Source organism: Rhamphochromis sp. 'chilingali' (assembly GCF_963969265.1).
Source record: "Rhamphochromis sp. 'chilingali' genome assembly, chromosome: 1".
In the NCBI taxonomy this organism is placed as follows: domain Eukaryota; kingdom Metazoa; phylum Chordata; class Actinopteri; order Cichliformes; family Cichlidae; genus Rhamphochromis; species Rhamphochromis sp. 'chilingali'.
In genome coordinates, this window is record NC_137929.1 from 24,867,008 (window position 1) to 24,886,960 (window position 19,953).

Below are 19,953 nucleotides of genomic sequence, written 5' to 3' on the forward strand. Positions count from 1 at the left end.
ACTTAATTATTTGCATTCTGTGCATAAACATTGTTTCTCCAATATGTGTAAAAATACTCCCACAGATGAGTTCATGGGTTGATGGCTAATTTCTAAGTCCATTACCAGCCCAGAATATGTGAAACTGTTTAAATGTGTTTATTGTTGTTCTGTGGGGTAGGTGATTTCATGAGTGAGTCGTCTGTCTATGAGGACCTGCATGACATGAAGAGTCTCAAGAAGTTCATGGAAACACAGCAAGAGGACTACAATCTGACACCTGGCGTGGTGCCTACAAACCTGGTGCTCTTCAGAGATGCCATCGAACACAGTACATCTGAAACGCAACACACACAACCACGCACATTTGCATGCATGTTTAAAACAGGGCAATACACCTGATGCATCAACCCACAGTGTCAGTTCCACCCACAAGTCATTGTACTGTTAAAGGTTTCTCACTTTTAACAATCAGATCTATCTTGAAACTGCTTTGAAAAACAGAGAAAAAGAGCAAAACTAAAAGCTGAGAGACTAAGGACCTATCAGCACGCTCAATACTGTCAGCATGCTATTTTGTGGCATGGTATTTAAGTCAGTAGCAGTGCACTATTGTCTAACTCACACTAATTTTAGTTTGTATATTGTATTTCCTCCTGGGATTTCCGGGCACGGTGAAGCTGATGTGTTATATCTTTCTGCTCCCTTTGCAGTTACTCGGATCATTCGAGTGATCAGTCAGCTCAGGGGCAACATGCTGGTGGTAGGTGTCGGGGGCTCAGGTCGGCGAAGCCTGTCTAAGATAGCTGCCTTCATATGTCAGTACCAGGTATTCCAAGTGGAAGTCACCAAGCAGTACCGCAAACTGGAGTTTAGAGAGGGTGAGGTCCGCCACACAACCGTTACATTCGCAGACTTTTGAGAAACTGCAATTTGTCTACTACCTTCCAGTTAAAATGAAAAAAGCTAAAACTAAACATGCCAATTTAATAATATTAGGAAATTCGTGGATGTCAGCATTGCATAAGTTGAATATTTTTACTAGTACAGTGAGGGATTTTAAGTGTGCGTGTGTCTGTGTGTGTGTGTGTGTGGCTTCTAGACATCAAGAAGCTGTACCGTTTGGCGGGTGTGGACAACAAGCCCACAGTCTTTCTGTTCAATGACACCCAGATTGTTGACGAATCCTTCCTAGAGGATATCAATAACATCCTGAGTTCAGGAGAGGTGCCTAACCTATATAAGCCAGACGAGTTTGTAGAGGTGTGTATAGCTTTCATCTGGCCAGTATGTCTTTCTATCTCTAGGGCATATCATTTAATTTCCATACCATATTTATTCATTCTATGAAGCCAACAGGTAGCATATGGGTAAATGAAATCGGTTTTCACAAAGCGTAGATTCAAAATGCTCATATCCTCATGCAGTGTGTAACGCTGTCTCTTTGCCTGTAGGTATGCAATGCTCTTTCAGAGTCTGCCAGGAAAGACAATGTGGCTGAGACTCCTGACTCATTGTTCAGCTACCTGATCGAGCGAGTCAGGAACAACCTGCACACTGTGCTCTGTTTGAGTCCAGTGGGAGAGCCATTCAGGTAGAGTCTATTTATGTAATGTATCCTGACTGACAAGAAGTTCCTGCCCCCTTTTTGGGGGTTTTTTCTCCAGATTTTTTTAAACTACTGAATAAATGTGGGACTGGAGGAAGAAAGGGATGAAAGTGTTTTTTGCTGTGCTACAGTATTTAAACTGAGAAATCCACTTTGTGACTCCAAGTAAAATGAACACAATAAACCCTCTATGATATCATTTTAGTCATGGTGATTTGTAAATAAATACATTTAAATCAACTGGCAGCCTTATAGAGCGATTAGTCCCTACACCACTCTGCAAAGTTGCAGTTAGAACAGTGAGTCATCTAAGATAAACAAGGTCAAGTTATTTGAGTGATTCTAGAGCAAGGACTCGTGCTGAGACAAACGGCCAGCTGTCTGTACACACAAACATGTAGTGAGCAAATAGATGAACACACATTTTCTTTTGTTGATAAAAACAGCTCTTCACTGACAAGCATTAAGGGAAGAGCTTGTTATGAGTGGTAGGCCTTTTAACCCTTGTTGCGATTAGCGGTGCAGTGTAGCAGTCGCACAATGTTGAGAAGTGGCTGTTTGCCTACAGGAACCGCATCCTCCAGTACCCAGCTCTTGTTAACTGCACCACTATAGACTGGTTCTGTGAATGGCCCAAAGATGCCCTCCTGGAGGTTGCTGAGAGGTACTTGGACGGAATGGAGCTGGGCTCAGTGGAAGGGGTGAGGCATGCACACACAAAGAGACATATGTGCACTTTTACCTTTGAGCATTTAAGCACAGAGGGGAGAAGATATTCCATGATTTGTCTCAAGGTAACATTTCTACGTTTCTGTGTGACGTTTTAGATCCAGACAAAGGTTGCCAGTATCTTTGTGACCACACACCAGTCAGTAGCACAAGTCTCCCAAAGAATGAAACTGGAGCTGAGGAGACAAAATTATGTGACACCAACAAACTACCTGGAGCTGGTGTCTGGATACAAGAAGTAAGCAGCTTTTTACCTTTGAATTCCTCCTTTGCTTGTCTCCACTTTTCCTACCACATTGAAATGCTTCATAAGTGTTTTACGCTCACTTGGATAGCAATGAAGATACACTGCACTGTTGTAGGTTATGAGTTTGAGGGTATTTACAGTTGCAGTCTGTCTGACTCTTCTCTACTGCGCTTCCTTGGTGGTTAAATAGCTCTGCTTGCCCGTTCCATTCCCTAAATGCGCATCTCTGTTAAAATCAGCTTGTCGGGCTTCTGTTTGCGAATGTGTTTGTGCCGATCCAGACTGCTGGCGGAGAAACGCGGTGAGTTGGGAGAGCAGGTGAGCAAGCTGCGTAACGGCCTTCTGAAAATCAGTGAAACGAGGGAGAAAGTGGAGGCCATGTCTCTAGAGCTCGAGGAGGCCAAAAAGCAGGTTGCCGAGTTCCAGAAACAGTGTGATGAATATTTGTCCGTCATTGTGCAACAAAAGAAAGAAGCCGACAGCCAACAGAAGGTATGTGCTACAGTACATGAACATAACTCACTGCAGAGATTGAAGTAATATTTGCGTGGGTTACTTCCACGAGTCACCTAAAGATCCTTTTGAATTAAAACTGAAAACTGATTTTTTTGAAATGTTATGTGGTAGATTGTTACTGAAAAAACGGAATAAATAATAACAGTTGAACTCACATTCACTCACATGTGTGCTTGCATTCAGACGGTGAGTGATGAAAATGAGAAAATCAGGGCAGAAGAGTTGCAGTGTAAAGCCATGGCTGAGAATGCACAGAGAGACCTGGACGAGGCCCTGCCTGCCCTGGAAGAAGCCATGAAGGTATGTTTGTCCCGCTGACTGCTCTCATGGAATAACATGTATGCGCTTACTTTGTTCATTATATTGTCTGGTTTGGTGAGTAATTTGCTACGAGTACCACTCGGCATGTGTTTTATGTCTTATTTGTATTGGATTTTCACACGACTGAGCCTTCTAACAACCACACATTGATGTTTTTGCACATAGGCTCTGGAGTCTCTGAATAAGAAGGACATGACAGAGATCAAATCATACGGCCGTCCTCCTGCACTGGTGGAGACAGTGATGCATGCTGTTATGACCCTTCTGGAGAAAGAGCCAACCTGGGCAGAAGCCAAGAGACAGCTGGGTGAGCGACAGCAGCAGTGCAGAAATTAATTGAAGAGAGAGTTTGGCAAAAGAACAGAAATAACAGGCAAAACTGTAGTGTAGTGAAAATGAGTACAGCACAATCAGAGAATTACAGTCCACAGTTACAATCAGCTTTTTTGAGGAAAAAGGGTGATTGTAGATGTTATATTAGGGGTTAAATGTACTCATTCTTTTTCATCTTTAATACAGCAATTGATTGTTAACTGACTGTCATGTGTCTCTGGCAGGTGAGGGAAACTTCATCAAAACATTGGTTCATTTTGACAAAGATAATATATCAGACCGTGTTTTGAAGAAGATTGGCCTGTACTGCAAGCAAGTGGACTTCCAGCCAGAGATCATCGGCAAAGTATCGCTGGCTGCCAAGTCACTCTGTATGTGGGTCAGAGCCATGGAGGTAAGAGGTCGCTACACACGGTCACACACACTTTTAAACATACTTACAAATAACAATAGTCACCGTGGACCTGCTAGCATATGGTAAGTGGTAGTTGGTTATAGTTAAACATGGCGATATATAACGGATTGTAGATAAACAAAAGACACTGTCATCCACAGTGCAGGTTAAGCACACTACAGCAAAAGAAGAAAGCACATGCCCAAGAAAGTAGAATATGAGAACAGTAACAAAAAAGAAGCTTCGTTACATATGATGAGAAAAAGTCTGGGGCAAAACTAAATCCATGAATGTTTATATGGTTTTTCCAGGTGTACGGTCGTGTCTACAGGGTAGTAGAACCAAAGCGTGCCCAGCTGAATGCTGCCATGGCCCAGCTAGCAGAGAAGCAGGCCGCGCTGGCCGAGGCTCAAAACAAACTACGAGCGGTATGAAGAACCAGTACATCATGGAACCACCAGACAGATATAAGCGTTTGATTGATGAGAGCTCAGTTTGCAAAAGAGCATAATGGCGTTCCATTATTATAATCGATCTGCATGTGTTTGTGAGCAGTTGGGGGGAAAATTGGAGCAGCTGAAAAAGCAGCACAGTGAAAAGCTGGCCATGAAGGAGAGTTTGAGGAAGAAATCAGATGAGATGGAGGTGAAACTGGACCGTGCTGGCAAACTGGTGACTGGACTTGCTGGAGAGAGGGTCCGCTGGGAGGAGAGAGTTGTTGTACGCCCCCCCCACACACACACACACACATACCCACTCACCTGTCTAAACTTAAAATACTACTTAAAATATGGCAAAGAACAATACTTAACATAAAAACCCACATGCATCTTTATGTAATCCAAATCTGTGTGTTTTTCAGGGCCTTGAAGAAAATATGGGGTATCTGGTGGGAGACTGTTTGCTGGCAGCTTCTTTTCTCTCATACATGGGCCCCTTCCTTTCCAACTATAGAGAGGAGTTGCTTCAAATCTGGATGAAGGAGGTCAGGCAGCCAAACACACTGTTAAAGCACCCAGTAAATCCTACTGTGCAGTAAACTTCTAGTGAACGTCTAAGAAAAAAATGCCCTCTTAAAATTGAATGACCCATGTATACTGTACTCTTTTATTTTTCTTGTTTTTTATTTCTTCTCTCTCTCTTTCTGTATCTGCTTACACTCTTTTCAGGTAAGGGGCTTAGGGATCGCATGTACACCAGGATTCAGTTTTGCAGTTTTTATGTCCAAACCCACAGTGGTGAGAGACTGGAACATCCAGGGCCTGCCCACTGATGCTTTTTCTACTGAGAACGGAATTATAGTCACCCGTGGAAACCGGTCAGTGCATCATTCGGTATCTTATTATAAGTTTTATTATTATTAGTTTTGGGGAATCTCATTTTATTCGTTTTTTTTCTGGATTTAGAGTTGTGCATGTATGTTTTACAGTTTACAAACCATGTGTGAAGGTGTAAATACAACTTCTTATATCTTTCTCTGCTCTTTTTGTCAAGATGGCCACTGATGGTGGACCCTCAAGGCCAAGCTTTGAAGTGGATTAAAAAGATGGAACTATCAAGGGTAAGAACTGGGTTCTTTCTTTCCCACCAAGTGCTGGGTGGGAACATTACATCCTCAAATATAACTCAAAATACATTACTAAACTTTGTTTGACTGCCCATAAAGGTTTAGTAGATACATTTTCATTAACTCTAGCTGTCCTCTCTCTTCTTTCTTTTTTTATTGCCGTGCCTGGTAGCAATGCATTTCCCTTATTTGAGCTGACCTTTTACTTTTCTGAGACTATCACAACTCATCTCAAATTCACTGCACCAACATACTCATGATCCCCCTCAAGTAATTACTGAACCTATGAAGACTGCCTGCCAGTACTTTTTACAAAGCAAATAAGATGAACTTCACTGACATTTAAAAATCTCAACTCAGATGAGTTTATAAATATAAAGAAATACATTTTTAATGATTATGAATGAGGAATTATTTCTGAGGCTGTTGGTATGTTTTTGTGTTTGACAGGCTGTGTTGTTGTTGTCTCTTATCTGCCAAACTCGCAGGGTCTCAAAGTAATCGATTTTCAAATGCCAGACTACCTGCGGGTGCTGGAGAATGCCATCCAGTTTGGGAATCCTGTTTTGCTGCAGAATGTCCAGGAGGAATTGGACCCCTCTCTCAACCCAATTCTCAACAAGTCCCTGACATGCATAGGTGTGATACAAATGCATGCACACGCACACATAGGCAAAGTCACACTTTAAAATAGCAGCTGGTGAAATAAATTTTTACCTGTTTGAGTGGTTTCAAATCCAGGTGGAGACTTTTCTGTCTGGAGTTGCATGTTCTCCCTGTGTCTGCAAGGGTACTTCCACCCATAGTCTAAAGACCGTTCATTTATAATTCTAAATGAATGTGAGTGTGCCTCTAGGACAGGTGGAGGACACTGGATAGATGGATGGATATGAATTCATTATGTTTATGCGTCTACGTGTTTGCAGGCGGCAGGTTGCTGTTGAAGCTGGGTGATAAGGAGGTGGAGTACAGTGCTGAGTTCCGCTTCTATATCACCACCAAGCTGTCTAACCCCCACTACACCCCAGAGATTTCTGCAATGACCACTATAGTAAACTTTGCTGTTAAGGAGCAGGTGAGCATGCATGTCTGTGAAACCATATGTGTCCTCTGTATGTTCTGGCTACTTAATAACTCCATATAACTCCTAATTTTTGTCTATATGCAGTTTCAGGTATTAGATGCCGTCTTAATTTACCTGTCACTGGGATTTTTGTGTATTTTGCATGCATGCACACAGGGTTTAGAAGCCCAGCTACTGGGAATTGTGGTGCGTAAAGAGCGTCCAGAGCTGGAAGAGCAGAAAGACTCTTTGGTGATTAGCATTGCCTCTGGCAAGAAGAGCCTGCAGGACCTGGAGGATGAGATTCTCAGGTTTCAAACATTGACCTTTGTCCTTCTTCATCAATATTTTCCTCACATAATGGACAATGTTCAGTTTAGATCCAGTCTTTTATTACCACCAGCTGTACCAGTAATAGTAATTATAACATGTTTGTTAAAGTAGCCATGCCTACTGTACCTCCATAAGAACCAGGGATTATATAAAGGAACGGAAAAAGTGTCAACTTCCATTATTCTCTTATTAGTACTTCAGGCAAAAAGTACTTTGAGAAAGAGCAACTGATTAAGACCCTACCCAGCATTAAATATCTGTATACAGTGTATATATATTAATATCTTAAAGATCACAAGTTGTGCATATCACCTTGTTATGGTGATCACTCATGTTTTCAGCCATGCAGTTCTCGAAAGCTCGAAAGGAAATTCTTTCCAAGGAATGAGATGGTTTTCTACCCATGAATGAGAGCAGGTTTTTGTATTTGGGCTGGGGGGTTGTTTTATTTTTATTGTTGTATGTTTATGTCTGTTCTACCAGACTGCTGAATGAGTCAACTGGCTCGCTGCTGGACGATGTGCAGCTGGTAAACACCCTGCAGGCATCCAAAGTGACAGCCACTGAAGTTTCAAAACAGCTGGAAAGCAGTGAACAGACCGAGCTCAAGATCGACTCTGCAAGAGAGGTCAGGTCTCAGGAGAGCGGCAGAGGGGATTGTCCTCCTTTGCTTGGTCTTACAGTAAATGTAGCATTTCTTTATTATTGCATGCTGTTTGGAAATGATAATAAAAAGTCTTTAATATTTTTGTGTTGACAGGCCTACCGTCCATGTGCTGAGCGAGCCTCTATTCTCTTCTTCATTCTAAGTGACATGGGCCGCATTGACCCCATGTACCAGTTCTCATTGGATGCCTACATTAACCTGTTTAACCTCAGCATAGAAAAGAGCAAGCGCAGCCAGAAGCTGGAGGAGAGGATCACCAACCTCAATGATTATCACACATACGCAGTGTACAAGTAAGCATTGTTTTGAAATCACGTCTGCTTCTGTGTGTTACATGATGTATACGATGCATAAATAAACAGTTCTACTTGATAAAAGAGCGAGCTGATGTAGTGATATGCTGCACACTGGGCATGTAATATGTATCTGAACTTGCTGTGGAAAGATCTGTACACCTGTAAGATTTTGATATAATTAATCAGAAACGTACACTTCATCATTTGCTACTGCTGCTGTATCCTGGTGAGTCTTCCTAACGCGTGGTTTTGTGTTGGGCAGGTACACGTGTCGTGGTCTGTTTGAGGCTCACAAGCTGCTCTTCAGCTTCCAGATGTGTGCCAAAATTCTGGAGGTGGCCGGAAAACTCAACATGGATCAGTATAACTTCTTGCTTCGAGGTGGAATTGTAAGAAAAACAGAACAGACACATTGTTGATGGTAAAATCTTTCCTCACCAGTAGATTTGCTAATATCCCTCAAAAAGACCTGTAGGGTGTATGAGTGTGTTTAGTATATGCTATATATCCTATATTGATGAGATAATTAGACTACTGACTGATGATTGACTGATTGATGCTTGTAGGTTCTTGATAAGAAGGGGCAGATGGATAACCCATTTACCAGCTGGTTGGCAGACTCCAGCTGGGACAACATCACACAGTTGGATAAGCTGCCCGGCTTCCGTGGCATCGTGTCCTCCTTTGAACAATCCTCTCGAGACTGGAACGTTTGGTTCACCAGCTCTGAGCCAGAGAATGCTCCACTTCCAGGTCTGAATGTGCTATAGAGGGTACATTTGTGTTCTTATGGAGGAAAGTCTTCTCACTGTGAGCAAACTGACTGAGCGTGCTCTCCTGAGAGGCCGGGTGAACTGATATGCAAGAAAGTCAGCTTTTTCTTACTGCTGTGCAACAGTTTTAATTACTTGACTATTTGTTTTTCTTCTTGTCTTTATGCATCACTCCTAATAAATTGTATAATTACAGATTTACATTTTTTCCCCCTTTAGGTGATTGGGAGAGTAAGTGTAATGAGTTCCAGAAAATGCTGATAGTGCGTGCTATGCGTCCCGACCGTGTCTCTTTCTGCATTACCTCCTTCATCATTAAACACCTCGGCTCTCGCTTTGTGGAACCACCTGTACTCGACATGAAATCAGTGAGTTTCAGGTCTTTTTAAACTAATTCCTGATATTTTTCCAAGTATCATGATTAAAGGTTTGGATTCTTGTTAATATAATCTTTCTAGTTGCAATTGAATTTTTGCTTGAAGTGTCAAAATCTCCAAAAATCCCATTGCAGAGTTACTGTTAGGTGTCAAGTAAGTTGCCTTTTTTTTTAAATCGTCTCACTCTCTTCCAGCTTTTTTGATGAATGTGCCATCTTTGTCTTCTCCTTAGGTTGTGGAGGAATCAACTAGCTGTACTCCTCTGATCTTTGTTCTGTCTCCCGGGGTGGACCCTACAGGCGCTCTGCTGCAGCTAGCTGAGGCTTCTGGGATGAGCAACCACTTCCAGGCTCTGTCTCTGGGCCAGGGACAGGCTCCCATTGCCAAGAGCATGATAGAGGAGGGCATTAAGAACGGTGCTAGACCAGTTGCTATGTTTGTTTGTTTGCTTTTTAACGATCACCGTGTCTGATTACTCAAATAGGAATCTACACGTAGAACTAAACTGAACTGACTCTTTCAGGTCATTGGGTGTTCCTGGCCAACTGTCACCTGTCTCTGTCATGGATGCCTGAGCTGGACAAGCTGATTAAGCAGCTACAGCTGCAGAAGCCCCACCCAGACTTCAGGCTCTGGCTCAGCTCTTCACCACACCCTGATTTTCCCATTACCATTCTGCAGGCTGGCATCAAGATGACCACTGAACCACCGAAGGTACACACTCACAGACACAGCTTTGTGTCACTACAGTCATACAATATATACATTCTTGTATGTGTGAGTTTTACTTGTCACTACATACACGCTACACGTAACTGAAACTATAAGCTCTAAACTCTTAACACTTCCCGTTCTCATTCTCAGGGTGTTAAAGCCAACATGAAGCGTCTTTACCAGCTGGTGACAGAAGCTCAATTCAACAGCTGCAATAAACCCGCGTTCTACAGGAAGCTCCTCTTCTCCCTCTGCTTTTTCCACAGCATCCTTCTGGAAAGGAAGAAGTTTCTACAGATGGGCTGGAACATTGTGTATGGCTTTAATGATTCTGACTTTGAGGTGAGAGATTCATTTGATACAGGAAAAAAACTGTGACAGCTATTGGAAAGGACAGAAAAACAAATGTTTAGTGCAGTAATAATGTTTGTGTTTACATCTGCTGATTGATGTAGTGAAGATCACATGGTTTTGTATGTAAAGAAAAAGATTGATTGATTAGGATAAATGTACGTGTGTCTTTATTAAAGACAACACATTAATTTAGAGTAATTAATAATAAGTATGCAGGTAGTTGATTTTATTTTCCTAACAACACGATGCTCTCCTGTGTCAGAGAACAATAATGTAGTAAACAAAAGTACAACAAAATGCAAATCACAAGAATTTAGTTCAGGTGTGTGAGACTGATTCATTAACATTTCTTTTTTCTTTCTGCTCCAGAGAGTTTTGCACTTGTCCTTGATGTGTTGTGTCAGATTTCAAACCCAGTCTGTTAAGCTCTTTGTCTTAATACTTCCCAGGTGAGTGAGAAACTACTCAGTCTGTACCTGAATGATTATGAGGAGATTCCCTGGGATGCACTCAAGTACCTCATTGCTGGGGTCAACTATGGAGGTCACGTCACCGATGACTGGGACAGACGTCTTCTGACCACATACATCAATGACTACTTCTGTGACGCTGTCATAAACCAGCCATTCTTCAAGTAAGATATTATTCAGTGTGCTAATGCAAGTATACTAGTAACTGCTTCAAACCAGTGCACTGTGCTAATAATTTAAATATGTTTTGGTAAACAAAAGCACTTTTGCAGAAGTACCGATGCCTAAACATTTCCCATATTTGATGCAAACTGTTGCTTCAAACTGAGACTTTCTGAAGCACCTTTTTGCTCACAGAGTGCTAGCACCACCAAGAGGACAGCAAGGTCATCACTTCTTAAGAAAAGCAGATACACCGAGTGCTGTCAAGATCTCTTACTCTGTTTATTTACTGGCTTCACAAATCGTGTGTTTCTATCATTTCTACCCAAAGACTCAGATTTCCCCTTAGATAAATATCAAGTGAAATCTTTGAGGCTTAGAATACAAACCTTCAGTGCTCCATTCACGCAGGAGTAGTTGTAGAACGATTGTTTGCTAATGTGTTGAGGCAATCTGAAGCACAGGAAATTACTACCACTTCATGTTGCTGCTCCCAACAGAACACTTAATCTTATCATATGTATTATGATGATGTTGTCTTTTTTGCACTGTTATTATGCTGATGGGCATTTTATATAATATATATATATAATTATTAACCCCTTTTTCTCTGTCAGGTTATCAACTTTAACCAACTATTACATCCCCCGTGACGGTTCCCAGGCTTTATACAAGGAATATATCGACAGGATGCCATCCACAGAGCATCCAGAACTATTTGGCCAGCACCCTAATGCTGACATTGCAAGCCAGATCGCTGAGACTAAGACAGTGTTTGACACCCTGCTCTCCCTGCAGCCCCAGGTTACCAGCAAGACTGCTGCTGGGGGTAGTAGAGAAGATAAGGTGAGGGTGAAACAAGTTGGGAGGAGAGAACAGGGATGAAACTACAAAATGTAATAATGTGCATATTGAATAAAGTTGTTTTGTTTTGTTTTGTTTTTGTTTTGTTTTTTAACGCTGGGCTTAACAGTTAATCAGTGTACTGGGCCGTATAGCCTGAATGGCATCATCTCTCTTTAAAAGTATGTGTAGTAGAACGTGGGAAATGTAATGTTCTTTTTTCCAGTTAATGGTTAGTAATTGCTTGAAAAAGGCTGTCTGCGTGACTCCAGACAGCCATATTTGACAGATTTCTTCCCAGCAATGCTTAGACATCCATATAGTTACATAACACTGGCTAACAGTCATCAGTGTAATAAGATACAGATCTGGGAATCTGTGCTTTATGGCTTATGCTTCACCCTGAAGTTTAAGGAAAGGACTCAGAAGGTTTGTATTCTATAAAACTGAAACTGTGTGTTATTAGGACATTATACTGTTTATTTGGGTTTTGTTGTTTTTAATAAATTAAATTTAAAAAAACTGTTCTGTTAGTTATTAGCAGAGTGCTGTTGTGGTGCAAGATCAAGATCAGAGCATTTATCACAACTTTAAATTGCTTCTAACACAAGTCCCACATGCTGGTCCCACTTAGCTGCTGCTTTTGAATGTTGATGGATCTGATTATATCTAATCACCTGTGCATGGATTTGCTTTCAGATATAGCTCTGTTTATTATTTCTGCTTTGTTTAAAGTCAAGTTAAAGGCACATTATCTCTTAGGATCCTTCTTGGAGGTATTGGCAGTTTGTCTCTGTGCTTTAAATGCTGTAGTTTTATAGTAGTGTGAACTGTCTAATTGGTAAATTCTCATTATCACCACTTTTATATTGGTTCTCCTGGAGTGTGTATTTTACTACTGGGAATGAACCTGTTATATCTGCTTTATTTGTGTTTCTAGGTATTAGAGCTGTTGACAGATGTTCGTGTAAAGATCCCAAAATACATTGAATGCGAGGGCACGAGAACCCTCTTGTTGGACAACCCTTCACCTCTTAATGTGGTCTTGCTGCAAGAGATCCAGAGATACAACTCTCTGCTGAGCACCATTAAGTATGAACTCTGTGTGTGTGTGTGTGTGTGTGTGTGTGTGTGTGTGTGTGTGTGTGTGTGTGTGTGTGTGTGTGTGTGTGTGTGTGTGTGTGTGTGTGTGTGTGTGTGTGTGTGTGTGTGTGTTTTATTGTACCTTGATGTGTAAATCTACAGTTTCAAATGAGTTAAATGTAGGTGTCATATGCCATCAGGTAGAAAAACAAATCTGAGGCTAAAATTGTGCAGTTTCACAGCTGAATAATTGCACTTTATTTTCACTGAATAATTCAGACCCTGCTAACAAAAGTGCTTTCTCTCACGTGTTTGATTTTTTTGATTTTCACTCCTTCCAATTAGTCTCTGTACCAGTTTGAAGACAATAACAGAAATTAAAAAAGCAGAAATTCATATTTATTTTTGGCTGGGTCAGCTATTCATATTTTTTTAAGTTATAAAACAATGCTATTTATTTCTATTTTTAACTTAATGTTGTGGCTCAGGAGCTAAGGCGTACTAATCCTGAATTCCTGATGCATGCATCAGTGTGAGTCAGTCTATGTGGAACAGTTAAGCAGTGGGAAGTAGTAAAACACATAGAATGAAGTGCAATATAAATGTGGTTGAGTACAAAAGTGCTGTATAGGTATCAGTCCATTTACCAGTGTTATTAAAGACAAATCAATAACAGAAAGTTGTGCACTTGATAGAATAACTTAAGTATAACATGGTGTGGTCTTGTCGCACAGCGCTAATAATCCTAGATGTGTTTTAGGCAGTGCTGGGGCCGTTATTCCAAAAGAAAAGTCATGTATTACACATTACTCGTTACTTGTCTTAAAAGTAACATAAAGTACATTACGTGATTACTCACCAGAAAAAGTAATTAATTACGTTACTCATTACATTGCTTTGTCATTATGAGACGATGCATTTCAGATCAATTTACAGAATAATTACCAGTTAACAAAATAAACCTTAGATGACAGTTACATGTACCCGCACAAATCCTAATGAGGACTCAGGGGCATCTTTCTTTTAGTGTTTGCATATAAACATGAAGCCAACAACACAAAGCAAAGTTGAAAACCAGCCAAAGACAACTTAAAGTGATTCTACTGTAGACAGATAGAAATGGATGCTACAACGCTGCAAGCCTGACTTCTTATCACTCCTTTTGTTACCTGCTAAAGTTCAGGCTCTGCGTGCTGAGTTGGGTTCAGCATGCGCTCAGCTTTAACATCAGTCTAGGTTCTTGGCTAGCTTTGTGTTAGCATGCTGTCACTGCAGCTTTCCCAGCTGAAGCTGCGTTAGTATTACAGCGCGGTTGTTTCTGTCCTAGACGCAGTTTGGATTTCACCATCCTGCTCTTGTGCTTATGTGCAAGACGAAGAGTAATTTCAAAAGGCTCAATGCTAGTTACTGCTAAACACCTATCAATCAAATGTTTTACACATTTTGTCACAGTTGACACAGTTTTACTGTAACTGTGTATGTTTGTGTTTTAGATCATCTCTGGTGGAACTGGAGAAAGGGATCAAAGGCTTAGTAGTGATGTCACCCAGCTTGGAGGAGATCTTCAACTGTATCCATGATGCCCGTGTACCATCGCTGTGGGAGAAGGTGCAAACACACACGTGCACACAGTTTATTACAGCTACCAGTGCAGGATAGTTATGATCCTTTACTGATCCTTCTTGGGTCTGTCTCCTTATGCAGATGTATTCTTCTGTATATGTCTCTGCTAGCTCAACAAGAACACTGTAGATTATCAAATGCACTTTTCTTCAACTGTGGGTCCGTTTTTTGGGGGTTGTAGAAATGCAAAGACCTGTTATGAGATTAGACTTCTAGGCTAGAAGTTCATTGAGGTTACAAAAACATTAACCCAAATATGCTCCACTGTGCATTCACTGGTTATCTTTTCTCAGCTGCATGAGGCCGCTTCTCACTGTTTAAAAATAAATCGATGCACTCACACGTCCTATGTGTGAAGCACACGTTCTAAGTCATGACAGATGTGAAACTGCATGTGGTACTTTCTGATTATCTTACTTCATAAAGTTGACAGACAGACTACAACGAGGATGGACTGCTAAGATCAATAGTGCTGAGAAAGCTACTTATTGGAAAATTGGGCGCACATGAAAAGCCAAAGAAGATTTTGCTGAATCAGAACTGAAGTAAAACTGAAAAGGAGTAACAGAATGCGTGATTAAAGGCATACTGTGAAGAGAAATGTAACTTTTCTTTGGTTTGGCCGTGCTGTACTGTATAATCAAGCACTGACCAAGCATTTCTGAATAAGGGTCGCAGATAATATTTCAATACTGACAGAGCGCTGTGTTTATATTCTGATTTAATCTGCATTTTAAGCCTTCCTCTCCCTGAGATAGTTATCACAGATTCCTTTGGTGTGTTGCTGCTTGACAGAGGCCCTTCAGATGTCTGCTCTGCACTCATATCACATATTGATCCCTGTGATTGTGATCCGATCAGCACGGATATAATCTGCTTTGAGCCACTGAAACAGCTGCATGCCTGTCTCTGTGCTCACTCACTGGTCTGTTATTAAATGTGTATTTATCCATCACCCTGCCTGGCTACGCAGACATACATTTATTGTTCTGGTCTGTCCACACACACACACACACACACACACACACACACACACACACACACACACACACACACACACACACACACACACACACACACACACACAGACAGATGGGCTCAGTGTGGCTCTGGCTGTATTCCAGCTGTGATTCTGTCCAAATGCTCCATTCTGGCTTCATTATCACTGGACTCTTTACAGTGGGGAGAGAACACAGGGTCAAGAGGCTGGAAAGGCTTCTGACTACAAGGGAGTGTCGGTGTGTGTGTTTAGAGTGTGTTTGTGTGTGTCCACTGACAAGGGTCAGTAAGGGCAGTTCATGTTTATATTCAAGTGTCTGACTTAGAGCTGTGGATGAAAAGCATGTATGTATGCATGTATGTGTTTTTGCTCATGGGTGTATTTGTGAGAGGCTGTTAGTCAGGTGGAGCATACCTCGGGCTTCAGCAGCCAAACAAAGCCAGTGTCTGTGAACTAATCGTAGTGTAATAAGCAAAGTAAACCTTCCAAGGCCTGCTCCACTTTCCTAAAAAGACCCTGAGCTCATTGTGCTCTAGCCAGGAGCTTAATACAGCTCAATATACCGTATGTGTCTGTGCGAGTGTGTGTATCTATTTCCTTTTATAGGAGTATTGGATAGCTATTAGAGTTGTTGCCTCCAGCTGAGCGCCTCTGTTCTGCTGATCACTTGTAAACCTGACGACTCTCCTTATATTTCTTCCCATTCCAGGCTTTTTATTCATCTCTTGGTCTTTTCACTTCAGTTGTGGCTTACTCTTTTTCCTCCTGCTCTCATTTTGTGCACTAGTTCAGTCATTGTCCACCTCCATTCTTCATCGTCTGTATCTCATTCCTGTTTATATGTTGGAAGTATTACCTCCATTCTGCTCTCTTTCTTTCTCGTCACGCTTCATCTGATCCAGGCAGCAACTACAGCCCCTCAAAGAGTGTCCTGCTTATTTATCCCTCCGTCCCTCCATCCCTCTCTTCTCCGCCCCTCCTTGGCATAGCAGCCTGTCATTAGTTCTGAGCTCTCAGACTCATGGCTTTAATTTTGGCCTGCCTGCCTCTCTGTCTCCGGCCATTTTGTATCTGGTTTCCTCACAAGCCTTTGCCTGTATTTGTGTGCGTATGTGCGACGACCATATAATGAATGTGTGTGCGCCTAAGAGACATCTTAAATTAATCATTAAATTGTATATTGTCAATAAAGGCTTGGTGGCTTTCCAGACATGAAGCCTACATTTTGAAAGCATTTAGCTCGTCTGTGAACGTGAGGGCCAACGGGAAACATATATCAATAAGATTGATGCTTATCAGTGTTGCTAAGATGGTATTGTACAGTGAAATTATTACACCCATCTTCAACCTAGGCATCTGTTTGGTCTTTTTACTCTATGACAGCCCTTCTTGGCAGATATGGCGGCTTTAACGTCAGTGACAATGCTGAAAGGTTTAATAGCTAGTTCCTCTGAAATGGAGAATTACTAAGTCATGCTGATATTTATTGTTTTGGAAAGTTACTAGGCACGAGCCATTTCCCAGCTATATCTTTACTGTTACAGCTAACACACGTGTTTTGATTATTTTCACTCTCTGAAATTATAGAGAACTGTGACGGAGTCTGTCACACTAACCCATTGTTGTAATTGTTGCTTTTGAGTAAAAGGTTTTTAAATCAGTGAGTAGACTGACAGAAAAAGTGGTTCGCGAGCATTTATTCTTTGGATCTGAGGCATTAATTTATACGTGACACGCCTTTCATTATACAGCTTTGTTTGTAAAGCTGTGTTTGGTATTTCACATTGTGTTTGATGTTACTGCAGATAAGATGACTGATAAGCTACTGAAAAAAACAGATATGAGGGGATATGACTAATGCAGGAACAGTTCGTCTGTTCTGCTTTTCCTTATTTTCTGTCGTATATAAAATTGTGGATGCTCACATTAAACAAAATCATAGTTTCAAATATTAAGGCCATGATGTCTTTAAAATGATTCCTTCAAAGATGGTGACCAGGTTTGGTTGCACTTGAGGTTTGATTGCAGAAAAATGGATATAGCTCTTTTTATTGTTATTGTTATAGTTTATTTTTTATAGTTTAATCATTAATCAACAAATTGATTGGTTACAGTATGATGAAATCAACGCCCCTGAGTTATACTAATTGTTAGAATCATCGAAGCGCAGGTGGGGTTTGTGGCAGAAATCGTCCACTCCAGCTTGGTAATCAACCAAAGGCCTTGTGCAGAGTTTACATTCATTTGAAAGCCTGACTTGTCCACCCTAGCTGGAAAACTGGAAAACCAGTTGTTATCTATCGTCCGCCTTACTCAGACTTTCTGAATTCTCAGACTTTTTCTGTGATTTAGAGCTCAGCTCAGATAAAATAATTATTGTGGGTGAGTAACTTTAACATCCATGTAGACTCTGAAAACCCTCTTTTGTCTAATGATTTCCCAGTAACGTTACAATAATCGACTACACAGCAGTGGCAAATGGATTTCATCACAGTAGATGTCTTTCTGAAAGCGCTGTAACTAAGTTTAAGTATATAATTCATCCATTGTTATCTTCCTCAACGCCTTGCGCCAAGACGGTGCAGAGCAGCTTAACACTACTGATGTTGATCATCTTGTTAATATCTCTACTTCTTCACTGTGTACAACTCTAGATAATGTAGCTCCTCTAAGTACATGACTCACTGGTATAACTCTCAAATGTGTACCTTAAAGCAGATAACTCATAAGCTGAAGAGGAAATGGTGTCTCTCTAATTTAGAAAATCATTATTTAGCCTGGAAAGCCAATTTGATGCTCTATTAAAAAAAGCTCTCTGTAAAGCTGGAACATCTTACTACTCGTCACCGACTGAAGAAAATAAGAACAACCCCAGGTTTCTCTTCAGCTCTGTAGCCAGGCTGATAAGAAGTCAGAGCTCTGTTGAGCCAACAATTCCTTCAACATTAACTAGTAATGACTTTATGAATTTCTTCACAAATAAAATTTGAATTAATTAATTAATGAATGCTTCAATCTTAAATATGATCAACCTATCTCTAATAATCGGCTATGTACCACAGGCCTTCAAGCTGGCTGTAGTTAAACCTTTACTCAAAAAGCCATCTCTAGACCCAGCAGTCTTAGCTAATTATAGGCCAATCTCCAACCTTCCTTTCATATCAAAAATCCTTGAAAGAGTAGTTGTCAAACAGCTAACAGATCATCTGCAGAGGAATGGCTTATTTGAAGAGTTTCAGTCAGGTTTCAGAGCTCATCACAGCACAGAAACAGCTTTAGTGAAGGTTACAAATGATCTTCTTATGGCCTCTGACAGTGGACTCATCTCTGTGCTTGTCCTGCTAGACCTTAGCGCAGCATTCGATACTGTCGACCATAATATCCTATTAGAGCGATTAGAACATGCTGTAGGTATTACAGGTACTGCACTGCAGTGGTTTGTATCATATCTATCTAATAGACTCCAGTTTGTACATGTAAATGGAGAGTCCTCTTCACACACTGAGGTTAATTATGGAGTTCCACAGGGTTCAGTGCTAGGACCAATTCTGTTTACATTATACATGCTTCTCTTGGGCATTATCATCAAAAGACATAGCATAAATTTTCACTGCTATGCAGATGACACCCAGCTCTATCTGTCCATGAAGCCAGATAACACACACCAATTAGTTAAACTGCAGGAATGTCTTAAAGACATAAAGACCTGGATGACTTGAAATTTTCTGCTTCTAAATGCAGATTAAACTGAGGTTATTGTACTTGGCCCTGAAAAGCTTAGAAACACGATGTCTAGCCAGATGCTTACCGTGGATGGCATTAGCTTGGCCTCCAGTAACACTGTGGGTTGGAGTTAATGGAGTTAGTGGCTGCAACTACTTGTAGTCGGTCTCCAAATGCAAAGAAATCAAAATCAAACCAATCACCATGCAACCACTAATTCCTACTTCTGAGGAGGTGGCGCTCTTGTTCCATAATAGAGCCGTTTCAGGCATACAGCTCTAGCTGTGAACACAGGAGGCCCACCCACCCGTGGCTTTGTGAGGGGCAGCCAGTCTAAAGGAGGGTTGAGGGAGATAAAACAGCTTGTTTCAGACAGAGGATGAACCGAGGGGCTGCAGTGTAAGAGAAACAGTGATTATTTAGAATTGTGAATCATGCAAAGTGAGTCCCGGTGAGTTTAATAAGAAATATGTGGAGTTGGAAATGAGAACAGGTCATTGTTACTTACTTTTTATGTATTCGATAATAAAACCAATTATCACAATCACTTTTATGCTTTGGTCAGTTATTTTTAGATCCCAGCGAGTCTTTATGTATTATCAAATCAGTCAAAGCAAGTAAAGGTTTTCCTGTTGAGATTTGAAGATGCCAGCATGCTGAGACATCCTTGTACATTTCCTCTCAATTCTCACTCACCAGTTCAGTTTCGTGTGCTAATGAGACCTACAGGCCATCAGTGCTCAGTGTGACTGCACTGAACAGAACTTGTTCCTGTTT

The 19,953-nt window shown here is 41.1% G+C and overlaps 1 protein-coding gene across 2 annotated transcripts in view; it reads left to right on the forward strand.

The window, feature by feature from the left end:
- The window catches only part of dnah2 (dynein, axonemal, heavy chain 2), a 64,569-nt gene that overhangs the window by 42,474 nt on the left and 2,142 nt on the right, over positions 1-19,953 (forward strand). For both annotated transcript variants that reach the window (XM_080866902.1, XM_080866903.1), the window contains 30 exons: positions 161-310; positions 693-860; positions 1,082-1,242; positions 1,434-1,573; positions 2,157-2,289; positions 2,416-2,555; positions 2,846-3,056; positions 3,264-3,380; positions 3,567-3,708; positions 3,959-4,128; positions 4,440-4,556; positions 4,684-4,848; positions 4,991-5,113; positions 5,298-5,446; positions 5,623-5,689; positions 6,184-6,334; positions 6,622-6,770; positions 6,936-7,069; positions 7,575-7,719; positions 7,852-8,051; positions 8,317-8,443; positions 8,621-8,807; positions 9,047-9,195; positions 9,437-9,620; positions 9,728-9,918; positions 10,069-10,260; positions 10,722-10,906; positions 11,522-11,750; positions 12,688-12,839; positions 14,324-14,438. In XM_080866902.1, the coding sequence (XP_080723028.1) occupies positions 161-310; positions 693-860; positions 1,082-1,242; positions 1,434-1,573; positions 2,157-2,289; positions 2,416-2,555; positions 2,846-3,056; positions 3,264-3,380; positions 3,567-3,708; positions 3,959-4,128; positions 4,440-4,556; positions 4,684-4,848; positions 4,991-5,113; positions 5,298-5,446; positions 5,623-5,689; positions 6,184-6,334; positions 6,622-6,770; positions 6,936-7,069; positions 7,575-7,719; positions 7,852-8,051; positions 8,317-8,443; positions 8,621-8,807; positions 9,047-9,195; positions 9,437-9,620; positions 9,728-9,918; positions 10,069-10,260; positions 10,722-10,906; positions 11,522-11,750; positions 12,688-12,839; positions 14,324-14,438 (4,643 nt within the window). The remainder of the gene's footprint in view (positions 1-160; positions 311-692; positions 861-1,081; positions 1,243-1,433; positions 1,574-2,156; positions 2,290-2,415; positions 2,556-2,845; positions 3,057-3,263; positions 3,381-3,566; positions 3,709-3,958; positions 4,129-4,439; positions 4,557-4,683; positions 4,849-4,990; positions 5,114-5,297; positions 5,447-5,622; positions 5,690-6,183; positions 6,335-6,621; positions 6,771-6,935; positions 7,070-7,574; positions 7,720-7,851; positions 8,052-8,316; positions 8,444-8,620; positions 8,808-9,046; positions 9,196-9,436; positions 9,621-9,727; positions 9,919-10,068; positions 10,261-10,721; positions 10,907-11,521; positions 11,751-12,687; positions 12,840-14,323; positions 14,439-19,953) is intronic.